Raw genomic sequence first — 25723 nt, forward strand, 5'->3', positions numbered from 1 at the left:
CTTATAGTATTAGACATTTGTTAAGTTGTTGCTAAAATTAGTTCATTTTATTTGAAAGGCAGAGAGAGAGAGAGGGGGAGAGCGAGAGAGGGAGAGAAGGAGAGAGGGAGAGAGGGAGATAGAGAAAGAGAGAGATCTTCCATCCACTACTTCACTGTCTATCCACAACAGCCAGGACTGGGCCAGGTCGAAGCCAGGAGCCTTAAACTCCATCCTGCCCGGTTGCCCCTCTTCCAGGCCAGCCCTCTGCTGTGGCCAGGGAGTGCAGTGGAGGATGGCCCAAGTCCTTGGGCCCTGCACCCCATGGGAGACCAGGATAAATACCTGGCTCCTGCCATCGGAACAGCGCGGTGCGCCGGCCGCAGCGCGCCTACCGTGGCGGCCATTGGAGGATGAACCAACGGCAAAAAGGAAGACCTTTCTCTCTGTCTAACTGTCCACTCTGCCTGTCAAAAAGTAAAAAAAAAAAAAAAAAAAAACTCCAGCCTGGTCTCCCCTAGTGGGTGACAGAGACCCAAGAACTTAAGTCATCACCTGCTGTCTCCCAGGGTGTGCACTAGCAGGAAGCTAGATGGGAGGAAGAGCCAGGATTCCAATGCACTCTGACAGGGGATATGGGCATCCCGAGTGGAGATTTTAATCACTGCACCAGATGTCTACTCTTCAAGTAATTTATTGTTTTTCCAGTTATCTCCATCTTCATTTGGGTATTTAGGCCCTTTAAACCTATCCTCATTAACTATAAATGTTCATTTTTTTAATTTTTTACCACCTGTTGCTATTATCACAGTATTATATATACTCTAGAGAAATATGCAGTAATTCTGGGAATGTTTCTATAATATGATGATTGATAGCATATTAATAGCACCGAAGACAATAAATAACATTGCCTATTTTAAAGGATATAATGATGCAATCAAAAACTTAATCAAAATAGTTAGATAGTGATCACTATCAAGAAAACATGTTGCTCTGCCGTAGTGAGGCCACCCATTGCATCAATAAAAATGTTTATGGAGTAGGGGGATTGGATTTTGATATGATCCCTTTGGATAAAATATATCTCATTTCACCTGACTTGGAGGATTTACTTAGAGCTTTGAGACTCTTGAGACTAGACTAGTGTTTCTTTTTCAGGACTAGTTTTTGCATACTATCCCACTCCACGTTTAGGACTATCTGTTGAGAATGGGCTGTTTCTATCTAATGAATATAGGCCAGAGATGCTACTGAACAGAAGAGCCCTTGCCAGTTTGAACAAAGAATTATCCAACCCAAAATATCAGTAGTGATGGGCCAAGAAGCCCAGAGTGAGAGTAACTATACATAATGAATTTGTTGTTTTCTCTTCAGTTATTTTTTTAAAAAATATCTATTTAATTTATTTGAAAGAGTTACAAAGAGAGGTCTTCCATCCACTGGTTCACTCCCCAAATGGCCTCAATGGCTGGAGCTGAGCCTATCTGAAGCCAGGAGCCAGGAGCTTTTTCTGGGTCTCCTACACAGATGCAAGGGCCCAAGGATTTGCGCCATCTTCTGCTCACTTCCCAGACCATAACTGACAGCTGGATCAGAACCAGAGCAGCCAGGACTCCAACTGGCACCCATATGGGATGACGGTACTGTAGGCCTGGGGCTTTAACCTGCTGCACCACAGCACCGGCCCCTTCAGTTCTATTTCTAAGGGGTAGTGTGTGTAATACTTATGTGGTAGGTTTTTTCAACACTATATGTATAAATCACTCAGTTACTTTCTTTTGCATTTAGCATTTGTGCTTGCTTTGTGAAACAGTTTCCTCAGTATGTACATTGTATCCCTTATCCAGAACACTTAAGGCCAGAGGTTTTGCGAATATCAGTTTTCTGGATTTTGGAATATTTGCACAGACTACTGGTTGAGCACCCTAATCCAAATATTCAAAATCCAAAACTTCCAAATGCTTCCAAAACCAAAACTTATCGACTGTCATGTTGATGTTCCAAAAGAATTGCTTCTGGCAAATAATGAAGATTAAAAACAACTAAGTAAATGTCCTCCTGATCAGTCTTCTTATTGTCCTACTCCCTTGTTTTTTCCCTCCCTTACTCAGCAGCTGTTTATAAGTGCCAAGTAGCTGTAGGTCCAGGGGTGTAGAGTGATGTGCAAGGCAGTTGTAGTCCCTGACGTCATGGAGGCCATCGTGTTTAGAAAGCAGATACTCAAATGAGCAATAAAACCACGTGGCAGCAACTCCATTTGGTACAGAATCCTGGGAATGTCCAGCTTTTCCAGATATTTAAGCAGCTGAAAAAATCATAGCATTTATAAGTGCCAGTGAATTAATATAAAAGAGATGAATTCAAAAGGCAATGTTGAAACTCTTTTTTTGGAGTGTTTGAGCAGTTTGGACTTTATAAATCCATTTTAATTTTTACATCTCTATGTTGAATTTTATTATTCTCATCACTGTTTTTATCATATGTAAAGAGTACTTGAGAATGCCAACCTGGTAACATGTGTGCATATACTTACTTTTGGTGAAAGAATTAGATCCATTTAAAAAATGTATGGTGAAACACTCAAGCTGAAATTGCTGATGAGGGTGAAGTGGTTGCAAACTTAAATATGGGTTCCCATGACACCAAGTAGATAGGGCTCATCCATGTAACTTCTTTAAAGCATAATTCTTCACTGTTGGCATTCTCTATAAGAGCAACTGATCTACTTTTGTTAGTCTTTTAAATTTCTTTAATGATAATTTATTTGTAGTGAGTTTATATTTCCTCTCTGCATACCCACACCCATCTTCACTAGAGAAAAGAATTAGAGTTCTAGTATAACAGTGACTGCCTAGTTCTGAATAAATAAATAAGGATGTATTTAGTGGGATAGGGTTAAATAAGTGAAAGTTTATATTCTCTTTATACATTGTAGTATCTTTTGTTATCCTTTGTTGTCTGACTCATTTTTTATTCTTTTTATAACTTTGTTTGCAAGTTAATTCTTTAAAAGCTCTGCCAAAGGAAATGATTGGTGCTCCCTTAGTTAATTCAACTTTTCATTTTTCTCTAAGTCATTGGTTAGATATGAATAGTCTTTAAAATGAATTGTGAGATTTAATCAGTGTAATGTAGTGGAATAATGATGTGCTTCTATAGATGCATTATGCTCATTACAGTGTATGGATATTTGTATCTTCAGCAGTTGGATGCCACTTTGTCATGTTTCTATGTTGAAGCATATATATCTCATGCATCTGCTTGCTTAGTTTTCCTGTGGCTTACCATTTTACTTCTCTCTTTATATTTCATGTATGAATATATATATATTTATATTCTGAGATTTAACAATTTGTGTATTTTTAAGATTATTTTTATTTACTTGAGCAGCAGATTTACGGACACAGAGAGGGAGAGACAGAGAGGTCTTCCACTCACTGGTTCACTACCCAGATGGCTGCAACAACTGGACCTAGGCTTATCTGAAGCCAGGAGCCAGGAGCTTCTTCTGGTCTCCCACGTGGATGCAGGGGTTCAAGCACTTAGACCATCTTCTACTGCTTGCCCAGGCCATAGCAGAGAGCTGGATTGGAAGGGGAGCAGCTGGGACATGAACTGCCTCCCAAACGGGATTCCAGCACCACAAGTGGAGGCTTAGACCACTATACCACAGCACCAATCCCAATACTTTATATTATGATAGTAAACCACACATTCTTCACACAAGTAAATGTATACAGCGAGTACTCCACCGAGAACTCTCCTTGGCACCAAGGTCCCAGACTTTATATGTGTCCCCAAATGACACGTTACCAGTTCTGCACCAGACTATTACTAATAACTATTGGATGAATATTGCTAATTTACTGCTTGGATTATCCTAGCATTAGTCATAGGAGGCTCTTTTCTTTTTTTCTTTTTTTTTTTTACTTTTATTTAGTAAATATAAATTTCCAAAGTACAGTTTATGGATTACAATGACTTTCCCCCCCATAACTTCCCTCCCATTCACACCCCTCCCATCTCCCGCTCCCTCTCCCATTCCATTCACATCAAGATTCATTTTCAATTATCTTTATATACAGAAGATCAATTTAGTATATATTAAGGAAAGATTTCATCAGCTTGCACCCACACAGAAACACAAAGTGTAAAATACTCTTTCAGTACTAGTTATAGCATTACTTCACATTGGACAGCATATTAAGGACAGATCCCACATGAGGAGTAAGTACACAGTGACTCCTGTTGTTGACTTAACAATTTGACACTCTTGTTTATGGCATCAGTAATCTCCCTAGGCTCTAGTCATGAGTTGCCAAGGCTATGGAAGCCTTTTGAGTTCGCCGACTTCGATCTTATTCCAACAGGGTCATAGTCAAAGTGGAAGTTCTCTTCTTACTTCAGAGAAAGGTAGGAGGCTCTTTTCAGTTGGCTGTAATGTCACTGTGATATGGCATTTTTTTTCAACTTTTATTTAATACATATAAATTCCCAAAGTACAACATCTGAATTATAGTGGCTTTTCCCCCCCATAACCTCCCTCCCACCCGCAACCATCCCATCTCCCTCTCCCATCCCATTCTTCATCAAGATTCATTTTGGGGGCCGGCGCCATGGCTCACTTGGTTAATCCTCCACCTGTGGCACCTGCTACCCATATGGGTGCCAGGTTCTAGTCCCAGTTGCTCCTCTTCCAGTCCAGCTCTCTGCTGTGGACCAGGAAAGAAGTGGAGGATGGCCCAAGTGCCTTGGGTGCCTGCACCCGTGTGGGAGACCAGGAAGAAGCACTTGGCTCCTGGCTTCAGATCGGTATAACTCCAGCCATAGCAGCCATTTGGGGACTGAACCAATGGAAGGAAGACCTTTCTGTCTCTCTCTCTCTCTCTCACTGTCTAACTCTATCTGTGAAAAAAAAAAAATTCATTCAATTATCTTTATATACAGAAGATCAACTTAGTATATGCTAAGTAAAGATTTCAACAGACTGCACCCACACACTCAAAGTATAGAGTACTGTTTGAGTAGTAGTTTTACCATTAATTCGCATAGTACAACACATTACGGACAGAGGTCCTACATGGGGAGCAGGTGCACAGTGACTACCGTTGTTGATTTAACAATTGACATTCTTATTTATGACGTCAGTAATCACCCAAGGCTCTTGTCATGAGCTGCCAAGGCTACAGAAGCCTCTTGAGTTCACCAACTCCAGTCTTATTTAGACAAGGCCATAGTCAAAGTGGAAGTTCTCTTCTCCCTTCAGAGAAAGGTACCTCCTTCTTTGATGGCTCATTCTTTCCGCTGGGATCTCACAGAGATCTTTCATTTAGGTCATTTTCTTTTGCCACAGTGTCTTGGCTTTCCATGCCTGAGAAACTCTCATGGGCTTTTTAGCCAGATCTGAATGCCTTAAGGGCTGATTCTGAGGCCAGAGTGCTTTTAGGGAATTTGCCATTCTGTGAGTCTGCTGTGTATCCTGCTTCCCATGTTGGATCGTTCTCTCCTTTTTAATTCTATCAATTATTATTTGCAGACACTGGTCTTATTTATGTGATCCCTTTGACACTTAATCCTATCTTTTGATCAATTATGAACTTAAACTGATCACTTTAACAAGTAAGATGGCATTGGTACATGCCACCTTGATGGGATTGAATTGGAATCCCCTGGCACCTTTCCAGCTCTACCATTAGGGGTAAGTCCAAGTGATATAACATTTTTAAAGTACTTCTTTATCTTCTAACACATGGTCCCTGCTCATGTTGCAGTTACCCCACCCCATCCTAGAATCAGCCATTTCTCTAAGGAGCCCTGGTTTCTTTCATTGGTGGTATTAGAATCTAAGGTCTGATTGCTAGATGGGCTTAAGTCAGGTATATCTATGTATCTATGATGATCTCTGCATCCTTCTCTCCATGTATATTTATTAAAATAGACAGGAGTTTATACTGACACCTCCCATTTCCATCCAACACCACAGGATTCATTCTGGTCTTCCCCCTGATTTCGTTCTCTGATTGTGAGAAATGTGATTCTCTTTGTCTGCTACAGATTCATTTGTTTTTTTCAACTCTAGTAGACATAAAAAGTAACTTGGAATTGCTAACCCACACCTTGTAAAAAAAGCAATTTACCAGCTAGAGGACAGTATCTTTTTGCAGTTCTTGTCTTTAGCTTTATACCATCCTGTCTTTCAATTTGTTTTCCAAAGTTCTTTAGGTCAGCTTCTTCTTTCTTTATACCCCCCAGTGACATTCTGTCCTGTATTTATTGTGCAATTGACTCATTTGTTAGCTCTGCAGTTTATCCAGGGCTCCACTGGCATTCTGGTTAATTATTTTTTTCTTTAAAAAAAATTGCATACAATCAAGTTTACCCTTTGTGGGATATAGGTCTTTGGGATTTGACAAATGAATAGAGTCATGTATCCACCCCATCTGTAGCATACAGAACATTTTCAGCATCTTAAAATTGTCCTGAGTAGTCCGTTTGATTTCAAACTGCTCAACCTAATCCTGGACAAAGATTCGTTTCCTATGCTTATACTTTTGCCTTTTCCAAAACTCCACATAAATAGAGTAATATAGCTTGTAGCCTTTGGATTTCAACTTCTTTCACTTAGCCAAGTATTTTTAAGGTTCATCTGAATGGTTGCATGGATCATTGGTTCATTCCTTTTTATTGCTAATGTTCCACTATGTGGTTGAACCAAAAGAGGTTGTTTATCCATTTACCTGTTTAGGGACATCTGGGTTGTATATAGGTTTTGCTGCTTATGAACAAAACCACAATCAATGATAGGATTTTGTGTGAACGTTTTCAGTTCACTTGAGGAAATACTTAAGAAATTGAATTGCTGGGTCATATGGTAAGTGTATCTGTAAAAAATCTGCCAAACTGTGTTCCAAAGTAGCTATACCATTTTGGATTCAAATGAGGAATGAATCACATTTCCTGTTATTCTGCATCCTTTTTCAGGCTCTAATTTTTTTTTAAGATTTATTTATTTATTCATTCATTCATTCATTTAAAGAGATACCACTTACCTAGAAGCCATTTTTTTTTAGATTTATTTATTTATTTGAAAGTCAGAGAGTTACACGGAGAGAGGAGGAGAGGTAGAGAGAGAGAGATCTTCCATCTGTTGGTTCACTCCCCAATTGGCCACAACAGCTGGAGCTACACTGATCCGAAGCCAGGAGCCAGGAGCTTCTTCTGGGTCTCCCACAAGGGTGCAGGGGCCAGGACTTGGGCCATCTTCTACTGCTTTCCCAGGCCATAACAAAAAGCTGAATTGGAAGTGGAGCAGCCAGGACTCAAACTGGTGCCCATAATGGATGCCAGCACTGCAGGCAGCGGCTTTACCCACTATGCTGCAGTGCTGACCCCTATTTACTTATTTAAAAGTCAGAGTTACACAGAGAGAGGAGAGGCAGAGAAAGAGATCTTCCATTCACTGGTTCACTCCCCAATTAGCTGTGGCAGTTAGAGCTGTGCCAATTCTAAGCCAGGGGCCAGGAGTCTCTTTCACATCTCCCATGTGGGTGCAGGGGCATGAGGGCTCAGGCCATCTTCTACTACTCTCCTAGGTTACAGCAGAGAGCTGGAATGGAAGTGGAGTTGCCGGGACTCAAACTGGTGCCCACATGGGATGCCAGCGCTGCAGGCAGAGGCTTAGCTTACTATGCCACAGTGCTGCTCCAGCTTCTGTTATTGACAATTTATTTTAGGTATAAAGTTGTATCTCACTGTAATTTTAATTTGTATGTTCCTAATGAGTAATAATGCTGAACATATTTTCATATGATCCTTTTTGGTAAAATGTCTGTTTAGGTCTTTTGACCAGTTTTCTTCAATTACGTTGAGTTTTAAGAGGTTTTTCTTGTATACAAGTGGGTTCAAACCATTTAGCAGATAAATAATTTTTGAGAATTATCTCCCAGTCTCTGGCTTTTCTTTCATTCTCTTCAGTGCCCTTTATAGAACAAAAGATTTTAACTTTTATAAAGTTAACAATCTGTCTTTTATGACTCATGCTATTGGTATCAGTTGTATCTAAAAATTCAATGGTAAATCCAAAGTCATGTAGACTTTTCTCCTGGAAATGTTCTGCCTTTACCTAGTGACTTGATCTTTCCATCCGTTTCTACCCAAAAGTAACATCCTTGCTTATTTTATTATAAATCTTCCAGATCATTAACTTACCATCTATACTTAATACATCCTATGAAGTTTGCCTGCATCCTTATAAGTTACATATTTACTTACTATCTGTACATAGCTTTAAATGTTGATTTACTTATTTAAATTTACTTTAAAGACAGGGAGGGAGAGAGGGAGAGATCGAAATCTTCCATCTGCTGTGCTGGTTTACTCACCTTTAAATGCCTCCCATGTTGGTGCAGGGGACCAAGGCTTGGGCCATCTCTACTGCCTTCCCAGGCCATAGCAGAGAGCTGGATCGGAAGTGGAGCAACCAGGACTTGATCTGGTGCCCAAATGAGATGCCAACAATGCAGGCAGTGGCTTTACCCACTGTACCACAACACCAGTGTAGCATTTTTATGTTTCATCTGTCTTGTTATTTTTCTTGTTTTCTATGAAAGAATTAAATATTCTCACATAATACAATCAGAGCACATCACAATGTTTATCTAAGTTATTATGAAAAATTGTTAGAGTATAAAAATGCTTTATATTGTGATTTCATAGCGTATTGCTGCCAGTTGTGTCATTTACCAGGATAATATTAAGCCAAAAGTCTTATATATTTGTTTCCATAATAATGATTCACTTAGTGTGAAAGAGAATAAGAGTCAAAAGCCTTCTTGCTTTTGTGTATGTGAGTGTAAGTATTTGAAAATAATCTATTTGCCAGTGACAGAAGACAAGATAATCTGGTCTTTGAAATGTATTCTAAATTTTTTTTTTACTTTAATGTGGCTAATGTATTAATGGGTCTCATAAGATGCCTACAAATGTAGCTTAAATACATTTCCAGAGGGAAATAATGCTTAAATATGAGTTTTATAAAAGGCTTAGTAGTTTCATCAAAAGGAGAAAAAAATCTAAATATTGTATAGTTCTCTGCAGGTAGTAAAGTACTTCCTGGAAGAACATAAACTACTACTAATAAGCAAAAATGAAGGAGAGCGAGAGCACTGGCAATAATTTAATGATATTAACAGCACTACTGACTGAGCACTTTCTGCATCTCAGCCACTATACTAAACTCAGCCCCTTGTATCCATCAGTGAACTTAATATACAACGTATCACTGCCTTTCATCTTGTCTCCTTGGGTTGTATGAATAGATACAAGGTAGCCTGGTTGCATTGCCAGAAATTATTGCTACTCTGAGACTGTTAGTGTAGATCAAACTCTCTTCCTTCATGATTGTCTTCAAACAGTTGTTTCTGGCTCTACCTGTACTAATTTCTGAACTATTCTGATGGCCAGAAAGAGAAATGTTAGGATTATTTTTACTTATCCCCAAATCTCAATTATTTTAAAGTTACTGTTTTATTGTCATTGCATAGTCACCAACCCTAGCAGCTTTGGGATTGTGTCTGCCAACTTTTCTATGCTATCTACCACATGGTCACGAGGTGTAGCTCCAGGCATTCAAGAATAGAAACATATTCCTTTCTTGCTTCAAGTTTTCTGTTAACACCCTATTTCCCATTGCCTTTGGGACTGTGACCTCAGATGTCATGTCAGCCTCATTTCCCACCTCTCTCTGGTACTCACCCTCCTGCTTCCTAGTTCTGTAGATATGTCAGGATCTCTTAACATTTTGTCCTTTCTTCCTGTAATTTTTTTCATTTAATGGCATTCCATCATAAATTCTGACACATTTTTTAAGACCCAACTCAAATAGCTTCTTCTTCCTTTTTTTTTCCTATGTTTATTTTACCAATCTCCATACCCATCTCTTTGCTTCTGTTTTACCCAACACAGACAGTAACTCTGACAAATTTAATATATGCTCTTAGTTATGCAAATTTATGCCAAGATAATATAGTATCATTTTGTTTGCATATATATAAAATTTATGTATATTATAGCATGCTTCTTTTTTTAGTATACAATAAGATTTTTTTAAACCCAGAAACCTTTTGTTTAAGGTGTACAAACTTCATACATTTCATAAATACAACTTTAGGAACATAGTGATTCTTCCCATCCCTCACTCCTCCCCTTCTTCCTCCCCCCTCTCCTATTCCTGTTCTTATTTTTTACTAAGATCTCTTTTTGATTAACTATATACACATAAGATTAACTCTATACTAAAAGTATCTTCTTCTTGTGAAGTTGATTTTGACATGTATTCTCTTCCTTACTGTATCCTGAGAAGAGTTGATATTTTTATATGTAACAAACATTTTCACTTTGGATTTATAAATCTGTCTCATATTGTTAGTGGCTTCTCTAATGTAAAGTATTTGCTTCCCCACCATTTCATTTTTACCCCTTAGCCCAGTAAAAACCAAAGAATTAAATAGTGAGTCTTCCCTTTTACCCTTCCCCATGTCCAGAGAGCTCCTGCCCTCATTCTGCATGTTTGATCTGAAAATGGTTCTTGATTTTCTCCCCATTTATAGTCTTTTTTTTTTAATTAAAAGAACTAGAACAGTGGTTTTCAAACATTTTTTAGGTGATACCCTTTTTGCAAATGGAGCTGTAAAGTACATGTATGTGTATATGTTTACCACATTTAAGGTGGTAAATGTGGGGAGCTTCGAGAGGTACTATGACACTTCGGGGAAACGCCTAAGGCTCCAGGAAGTGTGATTTGAAAACCGTTGCCTCAGTGTTAGCTTTATTCGTGAGTCTTCCTAAGTTGTTTTTAAAATTTTTTAAATTTATTTATTGAATTTATTTGGAAGGCAAAGAGAGAAACCTACACAGAAAGAGACAGAGAGAGAGCTCCCATCCATTGGTTTACCTCCTAAATGCCACAACAGGCAGGGATGGGCCAGGCTGAAGCTGGGAGCTGAGAACTCCATCCAGGTCTTCCATGTGGGTGGCAGGGACTCATGTACTTGAGCCATCTGTGCTGCCTCCTGAGTGCATTATCAGGAAGGAGGAATCAGGAGCAGGGCAGGACTTGAATCAGGCACTCCAGCATGTAATGTAGGTGTCCTGTGTGGCTCTTAATCCCTGGGCTAAACTCCTATCCCAGCCCTAGGTCATTCTCTGCATTACTGCAGGAGTGATCTTTCTAACACACAAATCGAGTTATTTCTCTGGCTCAAATTTCTTCAGTTATTCTCCGTGATCTCAGCTCACATGTGAGCTTCTTGGAAGCTAAGCAATGTCTTTTTCATCTTTATGTCCGCTGTCCCTGGCACAGGCCTGTTGCCTGGTATCCTGGGTGCTCCATGAGTTTTATAAATAACAGGGGACCATTCATCGTTAGTTTTCTTCATTATTCCAGTGACTTTGCTTAATGTGTCTTGGCAGTGCTGGCCTCTCACTTATTCAGATCCATGCTGTCCTGCAGGCCCAACTCAAATCTTCACTTCCTTGTTTAAATCCATCAGCTTTAGCAGCCTTCATCATCTTCCCTTTCTTTGGTTTTCAAAGCATCTTAGTGTTCTCATAAATAACAACTGCACAGCATACTGCATATATTTAGTGCACTGGTTTTGTTACCTCTTGGTGACATAACTTTGCCTAAAAGTTACTGGGGAGTGGGCAGAGTTGCTGGGAGAGAAAGAAAGAAAAGATGAAGGATTTCCAAAGCACCTTCTTAGCTAGCAGACTATGCATTGCAACGTTCCAGAGGAGAAAATCCTCCTTAGAGTTTGGGTTTCTAAATCAGCCAGAAGTTACAGTTTTTAAGCTTATGCTTTAGTGCAGTTGTGTAGCCAAACAGTTTTGTTTTTATTTCACAACACTTTGTAGGATGAACGATCTAAGTCTTTGTTTTATTTATGTCTTCTGAACACAAAATTGGTGTTAAGTCATCTCATGGCCTGCATGTCAAACAGGAATCTTTGGAAAAGTGCATGCAATGAATTAGAAGTATTCAGTATGATTTTTTTCCTGAGTCCTTTCAGTTTCTTTTTGAAGAGGAATATTACAGCGTTATACTCTCACATGAAGATCTGTTGATATAATACACTTTATTCATTTTCTATTCCTCGTGTTTTTTTTTTTCAGTAAGCATGTTTCTCTTCCTATGTCTTATGTGACAACTATTTTCTAACCAAAAAGAAATAAAGAAATAAAAATACTTGGTAGAAAAAATATATTTCATTTCTTTAAAAACTGAAGAGCAAAACTCATGTTACCAACTAATTATTATATTCTTATTCAAGCTTGAAGATGTTGTGCTTTTATTAAACTGTACTTAATTTCTCTAGTTGTGGCCGTCAGTAAATAACTGATTTTTGATGCATTAAAATCATCTTTATTCAATATAAGAGATAAATACCTTCAACGGTTCTAATAGGCAGATTTTTCTACAAGACAACATCTATACAGTTATATTTTGTATTTTTGATGTTACTGCAGAAGGAAAAGTGGATACTGTGTCTTTAATGGAAAGCAAAAGGTTATCTTTCTATGGCCTTTGTGTGTATGTGCTGATGTGGATGTAGGCAGCCAGACAGGCAATGTGTGCAGAGAGACTAGGGAACCGGCTGCGGATCGATAGAAGTGGTGTGAAGTGAATTAATGTGAGGCAGGCCGTCTGTCTGTCATAAGGATTGTGGGGAATGTGGGGCAGGGTTGGTCAGTCACTGCAGAGATCTGCTTCCAATAAATTCAAGGCTTCTGCCTGAAAAGAAACTACAGATACCCACATACTCCCTTCCTTATTGTTAAATTTGACTTCATTCAAAGTAAACGCTCTGCTCAAATTATTGCCTCCAGTATACTTTAATTGGACCATTGGAAAACCACAGTTGTGAGACCCTAATGAAATAACAATACCTGCTGTTCTTTCAGATCTATTCTTCCAATCTCAGTGGAAATGGATACTACTATGAGAATGAGAAATATAATTTTTGTTAATGTTTATAAATTTCCTAGCATATTTTTCATTCTCAGTTCTAATAATATTCTTTATATCACTTCCATCTAGTCTTCAATAAAGTAATAAAATCATAATGAACTGGAGTGGTTTTATATTCTAGTATTGGTTAAAATGCTTTGCTTTTAAGTGTTACTATATTAAAATGTCCTTGGTTTTCAAATTAATCACATGACGCTGTAGTCTTCTGAATTCATCTTATTTATCATTGCTCAGATATGATTAGCCAGTTGGAAGAAAGTATTTATAATTTATGAGCTTATGAAAGATAAGTTTTAGAAAAATAAAACTGATTTTACTGGTAGGGATAGTTGAGTATAATTTTATTTTGTTGATTTTGAAAACTAATTTCCTTATTTACATATTAAAACCAATTTTCTAAAGTTATTACTAAGGTTACATATGAAAGGGAAAGTTTTATGTATACGGAAATCTCACAATGAAAAGTGATCTAAATATTTATAAATCTAGATGGTATAATGGTCATTGTCTTCTTTCTTGACCTGTTTCTGACTTTTGCAGCTGTCCATAACTCCCTTCCTCCAGGCTTTTGCTGTTGTGTCCAAAATTAAACCAGTTTTCTGCTCCATTCCATTTTCCCCATTCCAACCCACACCCCACCCTGATTGCCAGCATAGCATCTATTTACAAAGATCTGTTATTTGGCATAATGTAAGTTCATTTTTAAAATGAATTATGAAATTCATTATTTAAATTCAAACTGTGAAATCTGGATTTGGGGACTCACTGTGTTTTTAAAATATCTCACATCTTTCTGTTAAGTTATTGTATCTTTGTTCTATCTTTTCACTCTCTTTATCTCATATCTTTTTACTATATCTTTTTCCTTAGTGGTATCATTTTATTATTAAGTATACTGTTATTTTCAGTACACTTAAATAATGTAATTTGTGTCATGAAGTTGAAAGTATTCAATTTAATTCAAACTATTTATTGAACCTTTGTGAGATATTCAGCACTGCTATATATATAATATATATATATGAGCCACTGCTATATATATATATATATATATATATATATATATATATATATATGAGCTGCTTTGAAAGTAAATAATAAATCTTCTAAGATTTGTTGGTATAATTGGACAGATAAACTCTTACATCAGGTACCTTATACAAACTCTTACATAAGTACCTTACATCAGGTATATAGGAAAAGAGTAAAATGTCCCTCTATTACTGACATTTATAATCTTTATTATCAATATTCAAGAAACTGAAGTTTCTGTGTAAGAGTTTTCTAAGTAGCCTCTTTTTCATATTTTCTGGGACTTTTCCATCATTTTTTGATGGTGTATAGTAAGGAACTGATTTAACTGTGAAAAGCTTACACTTTTTATAGCAGAAGAAAGTAAAATAGTTTTTTTTTCCCCAGTCTCTATGTTTCATTGAAAATAGCATTGTATTGTGCCATAACTTTTAATTACCTTTTGTGACAGTGATGTAGCATATTCTATTGTCTCTTTTTAAAGTTAGATTTACATAGGTATAGTATCTAGTATATGGTTCTGTGAGTTTTTGAATAAATGTGGATAATCATGTACCCACTCCCATAATCAAAATACCAATTATTTTAGTCATTCCAAGAAACTTACTTTATCTACCCATAGCCCCTGGAAACTGCTGTTTGTTTGTTCTTCATAGTTTTGCCTTTTTACAAAATATCTGTTGTAATGTTGCTCTCTCACCATAAAGTAATAAAAGAGTATGTAACTAAATACTGTGAAAATTAAAAACAGCTAAATTGTGGCTGGGAATTTTTAAAAATGTTATTATTCCCTTTTTTGCAGCTAATGGCTACTATGCTTAGAAATATTAAATAGTGGAATGTTTTTTATGACTCTTTTGCTATGATTGAATAGTCCAAAAGTCCAAAATGATAAACATCTATCATTTCCATAATGCAGACTGTTAAAATTAGTTGTAAATGAACTATGGAATTTAGATTTGAGGGTTGAGTATGCTCATTTGATCTCCTCATTTTCAGTGTTTTTTTTTTCCCCTTCACTATCTTCCAAAAAGGTTAAGAAATTTAGGTAGTTTGTCACCATCACAACATCATTCTTATGGGAGTTAGGATATTTAGTTGATCTTTAAAAATATTATTTATATATGAATATATACATTTATATAAATTTTTAGATAGCCTAGAAGTTTTCACTTCGAGAATTACCAGAATGAGTCACAAATATAAGTCAAAATCAAGAATATAATTTAATTTTTTAAAAATTAAAATTAGAACATATTGCCTACCTGACGCAAGAAATACCCATGGAGAATTTTGCTTTCTCTCTACAGATGTTCCAAGGGGGCTCTTTTCCCCATTTTGGCTCTTGCCACCCAGCTGAAACAGTACCAAAAGAGTATACAGAAGTAGCAAGGATGTGTAGGTTAATCTGGCATGTTAGGAAACCAGCATTTTTTTTAAAGCAGCTGTATTGAGATTTGATTGTATTACTGTTACAATCATTCTTGGAAGTATATAATTCTGTAGCTTTTTAGCATACTCACAAAGTTTTGCAACCATCACCACAACCAACATCAGAACATTTCCTTAACCACAGTGAAATCTTTGTACTGATTAGCATTACCTGCCCTCCATGCTTCTCACTACTCTTAGCCCTCAGCTAATCTACCAGCCTGCTTTCTGTCTTGATAGATTTGCCTGTTGTAGACATTTCATATAAATGGAAACATACAATAATACATTGTTTTGTGACTAACTTCTTTTGTTTAGTATAATGTGTTCAATGTTGTATCATGTATCAGAATTTCATTTCCTTGTATCGCTGTATAGTATATCACAGTTTAGTCATCAGTTGACAGATTATGTCTACTTCTTAGTTTTTATGGCTAATTCTGTTGTGAACACTGGTGCACAATTTTTGTTTGGATATAAGTTCACATTTCTAGTAGTGTTATTGAGTATAGTCATGTGATAACTACATATGATAACTGTATATGTGTTTAATATTTTTAAGAACCATCAGATTGTTTACTGTTGAGTTTTGAGAGTTCCTTATATAGTGTACATTCTACTTCCTTGTTGGGTGTGTGATTTGTGAATCTTTTCTCCCAGTTTGTAGTGTGTCTTTTCATCCTGTTAGGATCTATACAAAGCAAAACTTCAAAAATTTTTATTATATTCACTGTGCAAATTGTCCCTTTTATGAATTGTGCTTTTGGTATCTAGTCTAACCTTAGATCTCAAAGATTCTTCTTCTTCTTCTTTTTTTTTGTGAAAGTTCCACAGTTTTATATTTGACATTTGAGTCCATGGTTCATTTTGAGTGGATTTTTTTATAACGTGTAAGCCTTACATCAAGGTTCATTATTGTTCCTGTGGTGACCAGTTAGTCCAGCCTCTGTTATTTAAGAGATTATCTTTCCTTCAGTGAAGTACTTTTGTATTTCTGTGCTTATTTCTAGATTTTTCTCTTTTGGTACATTAATCTGCTTGTTTATTCTTCTGCCAAACACATGTCATTTTAATGACTTTACATCTGGAAATGGGGTAAACTGATTTTTTTTCCACTCTTTTTCAAAAGTATTTTATTCTGGTTCCTTTGTCTTTTCATATAATTCTAGGACAATCTTGTCCTTATTTACAAAGACATCTTAGCAAGATTTTGGTAGGAATTGCCTTTAACCGATATATCATTTTATGGAGAACTAACATCTTTACTATGTTGCATCTTCCAATTCATGAAAATGTTATTTCTCTGCATTTCATTGGTTTATGTCTTCTTTGATTACCTTCATCAGTGATTTTAGTTGTCAGTCTACAAGTCCTGTAGATTGTTTTAGACTTAAAACTAATTATTTCAGGGGAAGGAGAGAGATGAGAGGGAATTTTCTGACAGAATTGATTCGCACAACTATGGGGGCTGAAAAGTTCCACACGAAACCATCTGAAGGTAGAGAGCCAGAGAAGCCAGGGGCGGGACTCTGTCCATATCTGAGCAAGTCTAAGAACAAGGGGTGCCAGTGGCATAACACCCAGTTGCCTGAGAACCCGTAGGGCTGCTGGTGCCAGTCCCAAAGTCAAAGGCCTGAGAACCTAGAATACTCATGCCCAAAGGCAGAAGAAGAAAAGAGTCCCGAGAGAGAGAACAAGTTTTTCTTTCCTCTGCCTTTTTGTTCTACATGAAGTTATAGCAGATAGATGGCAATACTGTTTTCCAGTAGATTTTTCACCAACTCCCATTCCAGTCTCCTCTGGAATTCTCTCACACACACCTAAAATAAGCCATCACACAGGAGCAAATCACTTCATTCCTTCCAAAATACTTGTCTTATTTCCTTTTGTGTTATTATTGCTTCTTGAATTGGTTAGAACTTCCAGTGCTTTTCTAAATAAGATTGGTAAGTGTGGACATCTTTGCTTCATTGCTGATCGTAGGGGGAAAGCGTTCAGACTTTGACCATTAAGTCTAATATTACCTATAGTGTTTTAGAAGGTGCTGTTTGTTAGGATGAAGAAATTCCCCTGTGTTCCTATTGTCTTTGTTTTAAATTTATTTATTTATTTGAGAGGTAGAGTTACACACAGAGAGAGACAGAGACAGAGAGAGAGAGAGAGAGACAGAGAGAAAAGTCTTTCATCTACTGGTTTACTCCCCAAATGGCCGCAACAGCCAGAGCTGAGCTGATCTGAAGCCAGGAACTCGGAGCTTCTTCTGGGTTTCCCACATGAGTGCAGGGGTCCAAATACTTGGGCCATCTTCTGCTGCTTTCCCAGGCCATAGTAGAGAGCGAGATTGGAAGAAGAGCAGCTGGGAATTGAACCAGCATGCATGTGGGATCAGGCACTTCAAGCGGAAGCTTTAGCCCACTACGCCACAACGCTGGCCCTTCCTATTTTCTTAGAGGTTGTTTTATGTTGTTTTCTCATGATGAATATGGAATTTTTCAAATGTGTGTATAATTCTTTTTATATATATTGCCGAATTCTATTTGTTTGAATCTTGTTAAGGATTTTTGACATTATATTTATGAGAGGTAATGGTCTGTAGCTTTCTAAGTTTTCTTCTTTCTTCCCAGGATTTTGTAACTCTTACTTTATTTTGGAAAGCATTGATCAAAGAACCAGTTTCAGCATACGTTGGTCTTCCAACCTTAAATACTTTGAAATGTACATGCTTGCTCCTTCATCTCAGTCCTTAAATGCTGAATGAGCCGGAGGTGAATACTTACTGGCACAGCACAGGAGCTTTGAGGAGGGCTTGCGGGTGTTTAATCAGCGTTGTGTGACTCCAGGATTTCTCATGGTTATCCTGTGATGTTCCGTGATACCTCCCATCCTACCCCCAGGAATTGACCTGGAGACAAAAGATAGTGGGAGCTTGAAATGCAAAGACAGACACCTCAATCCTGGTTCCTGGATTTATTACCTGTGCTATGTTGAGCAGTTATATAGCCCTTCTGATTAAATTAGGTAAATGCAGATGAATTGTGAACTTGTTCCTACATGAATTACAGCTTTATGTTCATTGAATCCCTTAATTTTACTGAAAAGAAAAGCAGTAATAATAATGATTATTACTAGCATACTTTTTTTCCAATATCTTTTCTTTGTTTCTCTGATCTTTTAAAAAATAATTTTAGTTTATTTGAAAAGTAGGGGGAAAGACAGACAGAGACCTTCCTTCTCTCTTCCAAGTACCAACCAGGCCCGACCCTGCTTGGCTTAGCTACTGAGATCATACAAGATGGGGCACGTTCAGAGTGGTGTGGCTGTAGATGAGACCTCCTTTCTTCCAATTCATTCCCCAGATATCTCCAGCAGCTGGGCCTGGGTCAGGCAGATGACTGGGTCTGGGAAATCAATCCAGGTCTCCAGTGTGGTGGCAGGGACCCACATATTTGAGGCATCTCCTGCTGCTTCCCAGGCTGTGCAATTAGAGGAAGCTGGAATTAGTAGTGGACTTATGTGACTTAGACCCAGTGACTCTGATAAGGGTTGGAGCATCCCAAGAGGTATCTTGCCTGCTTCACCAAACACCTGCCTCCTCGGATCAGTTCAAATATTATCAAATGTTAAGGAATGAGACTGAGAGATTTCAAAGATTTATATTTTGATTTGATGACATGAAATAATGATCTTTAGGGTGGCATTGTGGCAGAGCAGGTTAACTGCTGCCTGTGACACTGGCATTCCATATGGGCCCTTGTTTAATCATGATGCTCTACTTCCTATCCAGTTCCCTACCAATGTGTGCCTGGGAAAGCAGTGGAAGATGACCCAAGTGTTTGAGCCCCTGCCACCCACAGGGGAGACCTAGATGGAGTTCTTGACTCCTTCCTTCAGCCAGGCCCATCACTGGCTGTTTGGGTCATTTGAGTAGTTAACTAGTGGATGGAAGATTCTTTCTCTCTCTTTCTCTCTCTGTAACTCTGCTTTTCAAATAAAACAAATCTTTAAAAACAAAAAATAAATAGTGATCTTTGAGTTTGTATTTGATATCTATTTAGGAATTGAAATTTATCTTCTTATCTACTTTTTGTGAGTATTTTACTAAAAGTTATCTTTAATTAATACTATTTTTCTAGTAAATCACCTCTTCTCTTGTTAATCCATAAATAAGATATTTCTGTAAAGTTCTACCTTTGTTATTTTCCATTCATCAGGGATCATACTCATTTTTTTTAAGTAACTCTGAGTGATTTTGCTAAATGGTATGTTGTGTTCTCTAAATTTAAGGCATTAGAACTTGGAAGTACCTTCTGGTAAGTCCATGTCTGGATCATTCATAATGGCTAGAATTGTTCCTCTGTTGATGCCTTTTGTGAACCAGAAGTAGGAAGGTTGAATTTCAAGTAGAAATATTTAGGTTAAAATATGTTGGAAGAAAATAAATCCATGAACAATTCTAATTTTGATACTTTAAAATATTTGATGGATCCTTTATAGGCAATTACTAAAGTAATTGTTAAGATTGTTTGTTTAGAGGCTCAACTACTAAAGGAATTTCTAATGGTGAGATTTTTGTCTACCACGATTAAGCAATCCTGTTAATAACCATATCAAAATTATTGATACATCTTACTATCCTTGCCAAATTAGAAATAATGTGGTAGATGCAAATTGACAACAAAATAGATCAAAGATGGAAAGATAGATGAGCAAGGAAAAGCCATTTGTATGAACTGACAAGTTCTCAGGTGATTTTCAGAGAGGATGCTTCTGGTGCCCCCGATCCATTTTGCTTGCTTGCTTCTGTCAGGTTGTTTCAGTGTGATGATTATCTCACCTCATATCTAATTCTTTCATATAGGGAGATGTATTCTCTTTGAGCATCGCATTTCAGATCTCATTCTTAGAGCTAGGGCACGAATCCATGTTTTGTCATTATCCTTTCTCCCAACCCCCAAGTTGCAAACAAACCACTATTAAAAAGAAGTAGACTTTTAAAATAGTCATTCAATTCCTAGGTCTCCCCACTTTGTAGCACATTATGTCTAAATCAACTAAAGTAACTAGCAAACATATCAAAAGGAATCAGTAAAAATTAATTTATGTAAGCATCCTGTTTCTGTTTTTCCCATATCTAGGTTAAAAGCAAATACAGTGTATACTCCTGTGTAATTATACATACAAATAAGTAAAGCACATGTGAGTGTTTTGACCAGTGATTTGTGTCTCTTCCTAATTGGGCTAAAGGTGTTGTGTTTATTTACATATTATATTCACAACCAGCAAGTAAGCTAAAAAGCTTTAAACATCTTGGTGCACCTTTCTTGTCATGATTCTAATCAAAACCTTGTGATTCCTGTTTGTCATAGCCGGGGTCACAGCAGAAGCCATGCAGACTATCTCCACTGCTCCCGACGCCTCAGGCCCTGAAGCCAAAGTCCAGGAGGAAGAGCATGACCTTGTGGATGATGACATCACCACGGGTAAGCGTGGAAATCTTTACCGTAATCTGAATGGGGCTTTGTTCAATATCGCAGAATGTTTTTGGGTCAGTTATAGTGGGACTAAGTATTCTGCTGGAAAGGATGGAAACTTGTGTTGAGGGTGTATTCAGTTTTACAGGGATCTTTAATGTTCTGTTTGATCTGGAGGGAAAAAGAAATGGAAATGTTTGTTTGGTTCCGGTTTGCTCATTGTCATTATAACAATGAACCTGCTAGCTGTACACTTGATATCCTGGAGATCTGTAATTCAGAAGCTGGCATCATCACTGATGCTTTGGAACGTGTCCGTAAGATCAGCAAAGGTTTTTCAGCTCCAAGTAAACTAGAGAATACTGAAGCTGTAATAGCACTATATACACTATAGACTACTAAGGAAACTGATACTGTTTATACTTACTATACAGAAATGAGTGCTGTCTTTTAAAAATTATTTGTTTGGATTTATTTATGTATTTATTTAGAGAGAGCAGATTTCATGTGTTTCATATATACAATTTTAGGCACATAAAGATACTTTTTCATGCTTCATTTCTCCCTCTGGTTATTTTTTGTTGTTGTTGTTTTAATTTTTGCAATAACATGCTTTCACTTTACTTTATAATTATCTGCATTTTCTGTCACATAACAAGGCATAAAGTATTTTTAGGGGACCCACTTATGATAAATATTTAGCTTAGCTTTTTTATTGACTCAAACAAGTTTTAATTACTAGACATTCAGATTAATTTAGCTTAATTTCTTTGAATGCACAGAGGAACAAACAGCCTAATATCAGTATTTGTAGTGCTATTAAGAATGTTAAAAGTTTGCTTTTAATGCAGAGTTAAAATTTAAAATGTCTATAAAATCTGTTATTATAAACCAATAAATACTCATTTTAATAGTAATCAATACTTTAAAAAGAAGCATGCCCAGAAAAATTAGTAAAATTGTCAGCTAAAATTACTGAAAGAAAAATAATGTAAAGGAAATGTTTTCTTATTTTTATTTATTTTCATTTTATTTGAATGGCAGGGAGGCGGAGAGACAGACAGAGATCTTCCATCAGCTGCTTCACTCCCCAATACCTGCAGCAGTCAGGACTGGACCAGTACAAACCTAGGAGTTAGGAACTCAGTTCAGGTCTCCCTTGTGGGTGGCGGAGACCCAAGTATTTGAGTCATCAGCTGCTGCCTCCCAGCTGTGGGAAACAGAAGAGCTGGCACTTGAACCAGGCAGTCTTGTATGAGGTGCAGATGTCCCAGACAGCAACCAAACACTCACCCCATTTTTTTTCTTTTAAACCTGTGTGGCAGGTTTTCCACTTTCATCCCAAACCTTTTTTTTTTTTTTTTCAGTAGGAAAAAGTTGAAGGAATCTAATCATCTCTCTTGAACATTTTTTTTTTTTTAAGATTTATTTTATTTATTTGAAAGAGTTAGAGGGAGAGTGCTCGCTTCGGCAGCACATATACTAAAATTGGAACAATACAGAAAAGATTAGCATGGCCCCTGCGCAAGGATGACACACAAATTCGTGAAGCGTTCCATATTTAAAAAAAAAAAAAAAGAGAGGGAGAAGGGGAGACACACACACACACACACAGAGAGAGAGAGAGAGAGAGAGAGAGAGAGAGAGATCTGGTTCGCTTCCCAAATGGCTGCAATTGCCAGGGCTGGTTCAGGTCAAAGCCAGGAACCAGGAGCTTCTTCTGGGTCTCGCACATGGATGCACAGGCCCAAGCTCTTCCACTGCTTTCCCAGGCACATTAGCAAGGAGCTGGATTGAAAGTGGAGCAGTCAGGACCTGAACTGGCACCCATATGGGATCAGCATTGCAGGTGGTAGCTTTACCCACTGTGCTACAATTCCAGCCTCTCCCTCGAATATTTTCAAAGTCTAAATTTTTTTGTGTGTGTGTTTTTTGTTTTGTTTTGTTTTTTGTTTTTTTAAATAACTGTCAAGGGTAGATGTCTAGTCCCATCATATGACACCTGCTTCTCACATTGTAGTATCTGAATTTGATACCCAGCTTTGGCTCCTAACTCCAGCTTCCTACTAATGCAGTCCCTTGAAAGCAGTGTGTGAAAGCTCAAGTAATTGGGTTCCTGTTAATTGGGAGCCTGCCCTGAGTTCCTGGCTCCCAGCTTTGACTCAGCTGGCCATTGTTGGCTTTTGGGGGGTGAACCAGAAGATGTGAGTTCTCCACTTGGACTTACCCCTAATGGTAGAGCTAGAAATGTGCCATGGGATTCCAATTCCCATTAAGTTGGCATGTACCAATGCCATCTTACTTGTTAAAGTGATCAGTAAGTTCATAATTGATCAAAAGATAGGATTAAGTGTCAAAGGGATCACATAAATAAGACCAGTGTCTGCAAATAATAATTGATAGAATTAAAAAGGAGAGAACTATCCAACATGGGAAGCAGAATACACGCAGACTCATAGAATGGCAAATTCCCTAAAAGCACTCTGACCTCAGAATCAGCCCTTAAGGCATTCAGATCTGGCTAAAAAGCCCATGAGAGTTTCTCAGGCATGGAAAGCCAAGACACTGTGGCAAAAGAAAATGACCTAAATGAAAGATCTCTGTGAGATCCCAGCAGAAAGAATGAGCCATCAAAGAAGGAGGTACCTTTCTCTGAAGGGAGGAGAGAACTTCCACTTTGATTATGGTCTTGTCTAAATAAGTTCAGAGTTGGTGAACTTAAGAGGCTTCTGTAGCCTTGGCAGCTCATGACAAGAGCCTTGGATGATTACTGACGTCATAAATAAGAATATCAATTGTTAAATCAACAGCAGGAGTCACTGTGCACCTGCTCCCCATGTAGGATCTCCGTCCTTAATGTGTTGTATTATGCGAATTAATCGTAAAAACTAATCTTGAAACAGTACTTTATACTTTGTGTGTCTGTGTGGATACAATCTGTTGAAATCTTTACTTAGTATATACTAAGTTGAGCTTCTGTATATAAAGATAATTAAACATGAATCTTAATGAAGAATGGGATGGAGAGGGAGTAGGAGATGGGATGGTTTACAGGTGGGAGGGTGGTTTTGGGGGGGAACAACCACTATAATGCAAAATTTATATTTATTAAATAAAAGTTTTCTAAAAAAATAAACATTTGTAAGAAAACATTTTAAAAAAAAATGTGAGCTCTCTCCCTCTTTCTTTCTTTATCTCTCTCTGTCATTCTGTCTATCTCTATGTATCTCAAGTAAATAAAATTTTGAGAAGAACCTAAAATGGGCAAGATTTGTGGTACAGTGAGTTAAGCTGCCACCTAGAATGCACTCATCCCATGTTGGAGTACCTGGTTAAAGTCAAGGGAAACTTGCCTATGATCCAGCTTCTTGATAATACACACCCCATGGTGTAGCAGGTAATGGATGAAGTGGTTAAATCTCTGCCACTCATGTGGGAAACCCAGATGGAGTTCTGGTTTTCTGCCTTTGGTGTGGCCCAGCCATGGCTATTGTGGGCATCTGGGGAATGAAATAGCAGGTGGAAGATCTCTCTCTCTTGCTTGCCTTTCAAAATAAATAAACTTAAAAAATTGAAAAAAATATATACTGCATGGTTCCACTGCTGCAAATAAGTATTGACAAAGGGAGCGTCTTGCATCTTGTTTTGATTAAAGGTTTTGTGATGATGGTGGTTATTACTTATTTCTTTAAATCCTTTTTAATTTATCAGTTCATTGATGAAAAATCACCTAATTTAAATGTAATTGATTTCTAGAACTTTCAACTTTTCCAAAATTGTGTGGCACTTTTACAGTTACATAATTGTTTTGGTAGCTACTAAAAGAAATATATTTGGTTTGAAGACATTTTTGTTATTTATTTTTATTTTATTTGAAAGGTAGAGAATGAGAGGGAGAGGGAGTGAGAGAGGAGAGATCTTGCATCTACTGATTCATGCCCCCAAAGGGCTGTAACAGCCAGGGCTGGGCCAGATTGAAGCCAGAAACCTAGAACTCATGAAATATGAATTATGTGATACCAAACTCATGAGTTGGCATTATAAACTATGGCTTTGTATTTTATTGCCAACAAAAATCAAGAAGCTTAAACATGCAAGTCTACTTTGAAGAGTCAATTAATGCTACTTGTACTGTGTATTTTAATCTATGAGAAGTTTAGTTTAATATATGTGACAAATAGTTTCATCAATTGATTTATTTATTTTATGGCATGAGTGTTAGATGCAAAAATGCTCAATATCCAAAGAATTTAAATAACTACGCAAGGCTTCCTTAACACATTGTCAAAGCAAGTAGCATGTGGTAGTCTGTATCTCATATGGGCTAGCTTTAGATGCTGTTACTTGATTAAGCTGTGATATAGATTTTTGTGAAGGTTTAGAAGAAAACCATATTTCTTTCTATTGACTAGAATCCTATATAAATTGCATTTTGAAAAATATGGTAGATGCATTGCTAGAAACCTGTTTCAAGCACAATATTCTTATTTTGAGTTAACCAGCATTGTAGAACCCCCTTACTACAAAGGGAAAACTTACCAGGCTAGCCATCTACTTTGAAATATCTGCCTAATATTGTTGATTTATTTAAAAGAAATTATTGTGATAATATCTCTTCCTAAAATAACTACAAATTATATCATAGCAGGCAGTTGCCTTATTTTGAGTGATTTTTCTTTGGAAGCTATAGTTAGGGGTATGTGTATATAGGTGCATTAGTTTCATTTTTGTCATAACCTGGGACTTGACTCTTAGAAACAATCTGATCAGGATAATAATT

General features: G+C 37.3%; 1 protein-coding gene and 1 non-coding gene across 2 annotated transcripts in view; both read left to right on the forward strand.

The window, feature by feature from the left end:
• The window catches only part of WDR7 (WD repeat domain 7), a 376393-nt gene that overhangs the window by 138574 nt on the left and 212096 nt on the right, over nt 1-25723 (forward strand). The window contains exon 19 of the mRNA XM_062201720.1: nt 20839-20952. Coding sequence (XP_062057704.1) covers nt 20839-20952 — 114 coding nt within the window. The remainder of the gene's footprint in view (nt 1-20838; nt 20953-25723) is intronic.
• On the forward strand, nt 22402-22508 carry LOC133767413 (U6 spliceosomal RNA). Its single transcript, XR_009866878.1, has one exon. It is a non-coding gene; the product is annotated as a U6 spliceosomal RNA (small nuclear RNA).

This window comes from Lepus europaeus, chromosome 9 (assembly GCF_033115175.1).
Source record: "Lepus europaeus isolate LE1 chromosome 9, mLepTim1.pri, whole genome shotgun sequence".
Taxonomy (NCBI): domain Eukaryota; kingdom Metazoa; phylum Chordata; class Mammalia; order Lagomorpha; family Leporidae; genus Lepus; species Lepus europaeus.